This window comes from Emydura macquarii, unplaced genomic scaffold (assembly GCF_026122565.2).
Source record: "Emydura macquarii macquarii isolate MOO-44397 ecotype Brisbane River unplaced genomic scaffold, CSIRO-AGI_Emac_v2 contig_470, whole genome shotgun sequence".
NCBI classification, from domain to species: domain Eukaryota; kingdom Metazoa; phylum Chordata; order Testudines; family Chelidae; genus Emydura; species Emydura macquarii.
In genome coordinates this window covers 106,924-116,709 of record NW_027130607.1, presented here as the reverse complement: position 1 = coordinate 116,709, position 9,786 = coordinate 106,924, and the positions used below count along the sequence as shown (strand labels likewise).

General features: G+C 42.3%; 1 protein-coding gene and 1 long non-coding RNA gene across 2 annotated transcripts; one reads left to right on the top strand and one right to left on the bottom strand.

Moving 5' to 3' along the window:
- Nucleotides 1-347: 347 nt before the first annotated feature.
- Nucleotides 348-6,752, bottom strand: LOC137146718 (uncharacterized). The gene is made up of 2 exons (XR_010918019.1): nucleotides 6,067-6,752; nucleotides 348-5,959 (listed from the first exon to the last, which is right to left on the bottom strand). It is a non-coding gene; the product is annotated as an uncharacterized lncRNA (long non-coding RNA).
- A 579-nt stretch (nucleotides 6,753-7,331) lies between these two features.
- LOC137146714 (olfactory receptor 10D3-like) lies at nucleotides 7,332-8,279 on the top strand. The gene is made up of 2 exons (XM_067538199.1): nucleotides 7,332-7,624; nucleotides 7,829-8,279. Exons 1-2 carry the CDS (start codon nucleotides 7,332-7,334, stop codon nucleotides 8,277-8,279), a joined length of 744 nt encoding a protein of 247 aa, XP_067394300.1.
- Nucleotides 8,280-9,786: the final 1,507 nt, after the last annotated feature.

Sequence of the window (9,786 nt, the reverse complement as noted above, 5' to 3'; positions counted from 1 at the left end):
CCTCGATCTCTTGGCAATACTCCTACTAATGCAGCTCAATATGCTATTAGCCTTCTTGGCAACCAGGGCACACTGTTGACTCATATCCAGCTTCTTATCCACTGTAATCCTGAGGTCCATTTCTGCACAGCTGCTGCCTAACCAGTCGGTCCCCAGTCTGTAGCTGTGCATGGGATTCTTCCGTCCTAAGGCCAGGACAGTGCACTTGTCCTTGTTGAACCTCATCAGCTTTCTTTTGGCCCAGATCTTGTGCAGAAGTGTCGGGTTCCAATGCTGATAGCAGAGGATGAGGGAGAGTTCCACTGCTGATGACAGAGGATGCAGGACGGATAAAGCACAACAACCAATATGATTGCAAGCAGAATCGTTTATTCCATCTTGTTCTCCAGCTTATATACCTTTTTATCATCTTTGCATACAATGGTCACACAATTGCTGATTGGCTATTATATGATTTCACCTACTTCACATGGGAACAGCTTACATATTACTGGTAGCATCTTAGCTCACACAACTATCTTGTTTACGACCTTGAATACTTTCTACTATCTAGTGGATGGCGGCCAAGTCCCGGGAACTCGCCGCCAGTGAGGCGCCTGAGTGAAAGTGGCCACCTTCCAGCTCCCTGTAGGCAGCCTCACTTGACCCGGTGTCCAGCACCAGGCCTGCTGTAAGTGTCCACTTAGGTAGCCATCAGGTCAGGGTACAAATAATACACTCCCACATCTCCCCCCTTTCTTTTAAATAGGCGCTCAACAAAACGCTCCAGACTACCTTGCAATAAGCAAATAAAACAGGGGACACAAATAAGGAAGAAAAGTACAATTCCCAAAATGATTATCCCCATATAACAAAATAAAACAAACCAAGAGGGCCAGCCAAAGCTGCTAAGCCACTCCCATAAGGGATTATAAGTTTGCATAATCTTATGCATATGATTTGCAAGGCATTGCAATAAAGCATGAACAAAATATAAATAATCTGATAAATTCATACAACACATGCCTTCAAAATCCTCACAACCGTGTCCCTGTGCCAACAAAAAAAATCGATAGCTGCACGATTCTGCAGCCGTTAGGTCAGCATATGGATCATATACCCCCACAGCTCCGCCCTTTCTTTTACACTTCCCAGCATGTGGTCAGTGTGAGACCCTGAAGACATGCTTTTTTACATATTTATACAAACAAGACAAAAAAAAATTACATATGCATAAATTTTTGATACTTATAGGTATATTCAAAATATTACTACTATTACCATTAACTTATACATTTCTATTTTAAAAAATATACATAACAAATAACATATTAACAAAAAATTTCTACTTTTCTATTAAAGTTGTCTGATCTCTCTCTCAGAAGGCTATATGACTAATTAAAACTAGTTGGCTCTCTCCTTGCCCTTTCTCTGACCCTGGCAAAAATCAAACACTATGGGAAAAGGAAGGGGGGTGATTTCAGCAAAAAGCAGAACACTCAAAAAACTAAAATAAAATGACTATAATCAAGCAGACAATTATTTTCCTTCAATCCCCCCTTTGAGCCATACTGTAATACCAGTGTGGCTCACTTATAAACCTGAGCTAGCTTTTGCTTAAATTTAATAATTTCAACTTAAGTTAACATTTGCACACAGGCACTCTGGCCTTAACAAACCAACTAAAAACAGAGCAAACAGAGGGCAAAGTACCCAAACACTAAAAACAACAACAGGTAAAAATAACAATAAAACAAATTATACACACAAACAATTACTTAAGCCAGAATAAATTTGGTAGCCATAAAATTAAGGCATAAAATAAATCTGTGAAACCCCATGACATATCATCTTGGGAAATGGTATGGAATAATGATGCGATTTGTAAAATGTCATGTGCATTAAATTAGTAGTTCTTTTAGTAATTTTGACTGAATTGTCCATATTCAAATGATTTAAATCAGATTGTCTATTAGCCTGCAGCAATTAATTACAATTGATTATTTACATATTTACAGACCAATTATTTGGGAGAAGGGCCTGTTTTTCCTTCAGAAGGCTGCAAAAAAAAAAATTTAAAAATTCTCTTCCTATAACACTTTTCACACTTTCAACTGTCCCTCCAAACTCTGTAGTGTTAACTTCTCAATCTCTTTACTACATGGTGTTTAACACAATCAGAACCACGGGTATACCTTCTTCAAAATGCAAGGGAACATGACTGCAAATCCAACAGTTAGACACATTGAAATCTGTTTGTAATTGAATAATTAATTATAAAGATGTGTCTGTATAGTCCAAGAAGCATTGTCTTTTATGGTTTAGTTGCTTGGGTTGTAATTGTACCTCAAAGTCATCAGGTTGTTGGTCTTCTTCCCCATGGACCTTGGGGATTTCCTCGACAGGTGTACCGTTAATCAGGAACTTGGATCAAAATAAAGTCATCCAGATAAGGCCAATACAGAACATCCAAAAGATCACTAGCCATACCCATTTAGGGAACCAGTGATCTGGGGAGTTTTTAAGTCTTTTCCTTTTGAGGTGGTAGGGATGACGTTGTGGTATATCCTCTTCGCTCTGGAGTGGTTTCAAATCCTCTTCGCTCTGGAGTGGTTTCAAATCCTTTTCGCTCTGGAGTGGCAAATCCTTTTCTTGAGCAGGGGAGAGGTTACAAGCACTTGCACCCTGTTCCACTGACCTTGTCATTACAGGTGCAGAGGTTCTTTTACAGTGTTAGGCATGTATTCAGGACTGGTAACCTTGGCACTTTACAACAGTGTTAGTGGTGAGAAGTACCTGGAGTGGGCCTTTCCAACACAGTTCCAGGGCTGTCTGTCTTGGTGGACCTTTACGTGAATCCAATCACTGGGCTGTAGATCATGACATGCTTTTTGAGGGTCTTGGGGAAGGGCTTCTTGGACCTGTGAACGAAAAGCCTTAACACACTTCATTAATGCTTGACAATAAGTCAAATCAGTTTCATCAGCTAAATTAATATCCATTAGGTGAGTTGATACTGGTGGAGAGCTAGAAAGCCTCACGGGTCAGCCCATTAGGATCTTGTGTGGTAAGAGTTCAGTCTTTCTGTTACATGATGATTTTATACTTATAAGGGCTAAAGGCAGGGCATCTGGCCATTTGAGGCTGGTTTCATGACAAATTTTGGCTAGTTTATTTTTTCAGAACACCATTCTGTCTTTTCACTGCCCCTGCAGACTGAGGGTGATGTGGGCAATAAAAGTTCTGTTGGATATCAAGAGCCTTGCAAACTTCTTTTATAACTTGACCTGTTACTGTTGGTAGACAGAGGGATCCCAAAGCAAGGGATAAATTCCTTCACAAGCCTTTTGCTGACTATAATAGTGTCAGCCTTTGCACATGGGTAAACTTTTACCCATTCAAAAATAAACATACAATTACTAATACATATTAGACTGGACCAATATAAACACAAAACAACATAAATATGGCCTAAAATGCAGAAAGGACTGCAGCCTTAACAGCAGAGTCTGTTACAACATACCAATAAACTAAACATTTAACAACAACAATAATAAAAAATAACTATACAACATTTATAAAGCAGCAACATAAAATTCATTTAATATGGAAGCCTCCCAAAGTGGGGAAGCCTTTTTGTTTTTAGAGTTAACCATAATTATGGACAACACCAAAGGCATAATGGGAATCATTAACAAATTTACCTTCGGTCAGGATACAAACTGTAGTTACAGGAAAAAAATTAGCTTCTTGATCAGGGTTCACAGAAGGGAAAGGGTTACTTTTAATTACCTCATGTTAAGAACAAACAGCATAATCAGCCACAAGAATACCTTTAAAATTTCTTTGACAGGAGCCAATAACATAGAAAATCAATTTTGGGTTCTACAAAGGGTGGATAACAATGAGGCAGGATCAAAAACTGGACATCGGGTGAGTATAATATGACCTGCAAACAACAAAAGAATTTTATATTTTGTTAAACAAATATGAGGTACAAAAATAATAAGTGGAGAACCAAAATCAAAGTTTCCGAGGTTTTACCCAAGGCAGCTACAGCTGCAATGGCACGGAGACAAGGTGGAAGCCCTGCAGCTACAGGGTCCATGGCATTACTGTAACAGGCAATGATCTTATACTTATCCCCACACAATCTTACACAAAGCAATAAATATTTTCCAGGTTTTCTAACAGGAAAAATTGGGGTGTTTTAGAGGATTCAAATAGGCACAATAATTCCTTGTTTAAGGAGAGATGTAATTACAGGACATATTCCTTTTGTATGCTGGATATTTCAAAATCCTGTCCCTATTCAAGAAATACAGCCAAAATAGAATTTTCATTTTCACAAGGAAAATAACAAATTAATCCCATCTGGTAAACAATAAATAGTACAATCAAATTTTACAATATAAATGTCTACCTACCAGGTTAACTGAAAAATAAAAACTTAAAAGAAAAGCATGCTAATTAGAAATAGATCTCAAAGAAACAGATAGTGGTTTAGACACTAGATGCGGCATTAATTGGTTTACATTCTTCCTTGATAAGGGAATAGAGAAAACTCCTAAACTTTTAAGGTGGATCTGCTGACTTCAGTGTCTAGAAAGTGTTTATAAAACATTTTACTGGTTTTCCATCAATAAAACAAAACACATAAAAACCTGATTAATCTATTAACAAAAAGGGTGCATTAATAAAGTTACCATTTCCCAGGCTGTCCTAATATAAAGGTTGAGTCTGGTCTCGGGGAGGAGGTGGTGGTGGCCCAAATGTCCACTCCGACTGGCCAGATCGTCTTGGACATTCTGCTTTCCAGTGTCCCAACTGTCCACAATAGTGGCAGGAGGAATCTCCTGGGGCCAAAAAGGTACCACGTCCTACTCCCCAACCCCGGCCTCAACCTCTCTATATACTCTTTATCTAAATTTTCACTTTTTCCTTTTTGGAGTCCTTTAGACTCCTTACCCGGGACTTATGCAGTCTTTCTTTAGAGTTTTCACCCTGTTTGCATTTTATCTTTGGCCCCCCTTTCTCCTTTTGGCCATAAACCATGTTGTTCGAACCAAAATGCTTAAGGGCCCGATCCTTATTTTTTACAATTTCCCATTATGTTTACCCACTCCCTCCCCCTCTCTCAAAGGTTTTTAGAAACAAGAGAAGAGAAACGGAGAGAGAGATAAGGAGAGAGAAACAGAGAAGAAAAAGAAAAAAAAAAAAATTTCCTCTCTCTCTCTTGAAACACTTAAGGTAGCACCTAATTACAAACAGTTTTCAAGATCCTTTTCACACACTTATTATACCACATAAGAGAAGTCTGACTGCCACTCAGTACTTCTGTACTTCTTCAGAGAAACCTGCCACTTAGTATTTCTTTCATTTCCCATGGTAGAGGTCTCTTTAGGAGTCTTATTTTCCTATGTGCCAGTATTTATCACACGCTTTGGCCGTCACCGACCAATCTCCTCGCGGAGGTATGGAACTGCGGTCCAGGTCTCCACACTCACTTCGTTCCCTACTGGCAATACATGAGGCGTCTCATTTCCCACTTGAAATATTTCTCTCACTGCCGCTTGTACCCCCGCTTCAGCCGCAAGGTTCTTCACCATCCTCCTTGCCTTATTCCAGGTCTGACTTAAGGCAAAGGCTTCCTTGTTGCCATGGGCTACCGACTCCCATAGGTCGGAGCCCAAGTATTCCCAGACAGTCTTATCAAATACAGTACTTGATTTTACAAAAAATCCCCTTCTTAGTTCCCACTTCAATAAGCAAGATAATTTATCCGGGGACACCTTTTCCCCTTGGCGCTCCGCGATACATATAAAAAATTCAAGCACCGTTTTTTCTTCAGCTGATGCAGCGTTTCCCATACTTAATTAATTAGCCGCTCACCTTTGAGCTCAAACACGTCCCTCTCGGACGACCACGCCTCTGGACGACCACGTCTCTCTCGGACGACCACGTCTCTGGGCGAACACGTCTGCCTCTGGGCGACCACCACGCCTGCCTCTGGGCGACCACGCCTGCCTCTCTGGGCGACCACGCCTGCCTCTGGGCGACCACGCCTGCCTCTCTGGGCGACCACACCTGCCTCTGGGCGACCACGCCTGCCTCTCTGGGCGACCACGCCTGCCTCTGGGCAACCAGGAGCTGCCTTCACCGCAGTATCTCCTGTGAGCTCATACACGTCCCTCTTGGACGACCAGGAGCTGCGTCCAGCGCAGTACCTCCTGCAGCGGCTATAACTCCCGCGTTTCTTCTCCCTGCCCGACACACAATCCAATCCACTTGAATTGCTATCACGTCGGGGTCACCATTTGTCGGGTTCCAATGCTGATAGCAGAGGATGAGGGAGAGTTCCACTGCTGATGACAGAGGATGCAGGACGGATAAAGCACAACAACCAATATGATTGCAAGCAGAATCGTTTATTCCATCTTGTTCTCCAGCTTATATACCTTTTTATCATCTTTGCATACAATGGTCACACAATTGCTGATTGGCTATTATATAATTTCACCTACTTCACACGGGAACAGCTTACATATTACTGGTAGCTTCTTAGCTCACACAACTATCTTGTTTACGACCTTGAATACTTTCTACTATCTAGTGGATGGCGGCCAAGTCCCGGGAACTCGCCGCCAGTGAGGCGCCTGAGTGAAAGTGGCCACCTTCCAGCTCCCTGTAGGCAGCCTCACTTGACCCGGTGTCCAGCACCAGGCCTGCTGTAAGTGTCCACTTAGGTAGCCATCAGGTCAGGGTACAAATAATACACTTCACAACTGTTTAGTCTTCGGACATCTGAAGAAGTGCTTTGGTTTAAACGAAATTGTTGTCCTCAGTGTGGGGTATATTTAATTGCCTGTGATGTACAGGAGGTCAGACTAAATTATCTAATAGACCCTTAGGGCCTTAAACTCTCTGAAATTCTTTCTCTCTCCACACAAAGAGGAGAATTTTGCATTATCATACTGAAGTATTTTGGAGGTTTCTTTCGGTCTTGCACTCTCTCTGGAAAGGTACTTAGGAGTCAGCTAAATTCATGTTCCAATTCATGATCATTTGCTTTCCTTATATTAATTTTTCTTTGGCTCTCTGATACCGTGATGATGGATGAGCTATAAGAACTGAATAGAATAGAAGATAGTTGAATAGAAAAGAAGAAAGGAAAATAGAACTGAGTAGAATTGACCAAATATGTGTCCTGATTCTCCACTCACTTCCACCAAACGTATGCGGGTTAGAAATGTTTACCCTTTGGGAGTAAAACCTTTGGGGTACAAAGGAATAAACAAATCATGATTTATTGAGATTGCTAATCTGGCTGCATTCTCTCTATACCTCGAGGAATGATCCCGTCTCGCATGGAAATGGAGAATCGCACTGTGGTGTCAGAATTCATTCTCTTAGGGATCCCCAATACCAAAGGCCAGAAGACCATCCTCTTCGTCGTAATCTTAGCTTTCTACCTCTGCAGCCTGCTGGGCAACTTGCTCATCTTATCAGCCATCCTCGCTGACTCCCACCTGCACACTCCCATGTACTTCTTCCTCTGCAATCTCTCCATGCTGGATCTTGGATTCGCCTCCATCAGCACCCCTAAATTGCTGGTCAGTCTCTGGACCAAGAGCAGAACCATCTCGTTTGGCGGCTGCATGTCTCAGGTCTTCTTCTTCCAGTTCCTAGGCTGCACTGAGGGCCTGCTCTGCACTGTCATGGCCTTTGACAGGTACGTGGCCATCTGCCACCCGCTGCGCTACCTGATCATCATGAACTGGAGGGTGTGTGCCATCCTGGCTGCTGGCACCTGGGTCACCAGCTCCTTCCACGCCACCATTCTCACCAGCCTGACCTTCACGCTGCCCTACTGCGGGCCCAATGCGGTAGACTATTTCTTCTGTGACATTTTCCCCGTGGCCAAGCTGGCCTGCGCAGACATGTACGTCATCGAGACCGTGACCTTTACCAACACTGGGGTAGTGGCCATGACCTTCTTCTTCCTCATCCTTGTATCCTATGTCTGCATTGTCTACTCCATCCTGAAGATGAACTCAGCCGAAGGGCGACGCAAAGCAGCTGCCACTTGCGCCTCACATCTGACGGTGGTGATGCTGTTCTTTGGGCCCTGCGCCCTGGTTTACATGCAGCCACACCTGAGCAAAGTGCTGGTGACCTCTGTGCAGCTCTTTGGCTATGTAGCTACGCCCATGCTGAACCCGGTCATCTACACACTGAGGAACAAGGAGGTGAAAGGGGCTCTGAGGAAACTGATAAGGAGTCAGACGAGTGCACGTTGATGTGCTGCATCTGCAGAAGTAGCATGTGGGTGAGCATTGAAATAAGTCTACGAATTCATCCGCATGGCTCTTATGTGGCTTATGTGAGAGTCTGTCTCTCTCCTTCCACGTAGAGCCCTACCTGTATATCTGGAGCTCTACAAATCATAAAATGCTCCTAAAATCATCTAGCTGTCTTGGACATGCTTTCAGGCTGATATTTTCAAAGCTGCCTAAGGGATAGGCACACTCAGTCTGCATTAACATTAATAGGAATTGGAGATCCAAATCTTCTAGCTGACTTTGAGAATCTCAGCCTCATTGCACAAATCTACAGAAGCCAGGGCAGCATCTTCTGCAAACTCAAAAAAAGGAAGAAAATAATTCCCTTCATCAGCTGGCACGGACCCAATGTCAGCAGCACCTGACTTACTTAGACGTCTTAGTGCATCCCACTAGGCACCTCGTCCTCTTTGTAAATCTAGAGCTTAGGCCACATTTTAGGAGATATTTAGGCACCCAGTGGGATCTTTCAAAAACACCTAGCTCCCAGGGAGAACTGGGCTTCTTAATGGCTTTTGAAAGCGGGCTTACTCTGCTAAGTCACTTCGGTGGTTTTGTAAATGTTACCCTCTACTCAGACAGAGAGATAGAAAGAGAAATAAAAAAGGAAGAAAACATGCTAATAGGAGATTTAATGGATGTGAGAACTCTACACTCCTCACAGGCACTGTATTTTGGAGTTGTTGTACATATGTATTGTGTCTTCTCCATCAGTTGTGTTTGAATTTTGAGCAACATTCAATGTGTATAAAACCTAAACCTAGGACTAAAAGGAGGGTTTTTTTGTTTTTGTTTTTCATCCTCAGCTGTTTTATTGGAACTTGTCTCTAAGTTGCCTGTGCTTCTTCTTGGTGTGCAAATTAAAAATAAAGCTGGAAACCAGCGGGTGGAGAGGACTGGACCCATTTATGAGACTGGCAAAGAAAAAGTGAAATTATAGAAAACAATAAAAACATGAAAGGAAAAAAAAGTTGGTCTTCGAGGCTGGGGTTTCCAAAGGGCCCAAGGAACTTCAAAGTCCATGGGAATTAGACACCTAGCTCCCTTTAGGCCTCTTTGAAATTCCCAGCCTAAAGTGAAGGTGTGATATTATGTTCATTCGTGTTTGCAGAGGGTGAGTTTAACGGTTATATACCACTTAAGTCCTAAAATATTTATTATATTTGCACACTTAGCCCGAAAAACTGATCACCACAAGACATTATTGATATCAACAGCTTAGTAGATTTCAAAAAAGAATCAGACATTTATATGAATCTTGAACATTGTGAGTTGTATAAAACCCCCTCATCATCGTCGTTGTCAAGGACTAGTTGTACATTTTCCTTTGAAGCTTTTCTTTGATGGAAAATTGGCTTTTCAAGGGACCTGCACAGGGGTAAACATCACCCTCTAGATGGGAAAGGGAGCCTCTGCAACTGAAAACCTACTTACAGCAACACACAATCAGCTGGGCATCAAGGAA

What these genes read in the sequence shown, in the direction of transcription:
- LOC137146714 (XM_067538199.1), top strand. Translation starts at nt 7,332, where the DNA reads ATGATCCCGTCTCGCATGGAAATGGAGAATCGCACTGTGGTGTCAGAA. An exon ending in ACCAAGAGCAGAACCATCTC is followed by an intron (nt 7,625 to 7,828) that starts GTTTGGCGGCTG and finishes CATTCTCACCAG; the next exon opens with CCTGACCTTCACGCTGCCCT.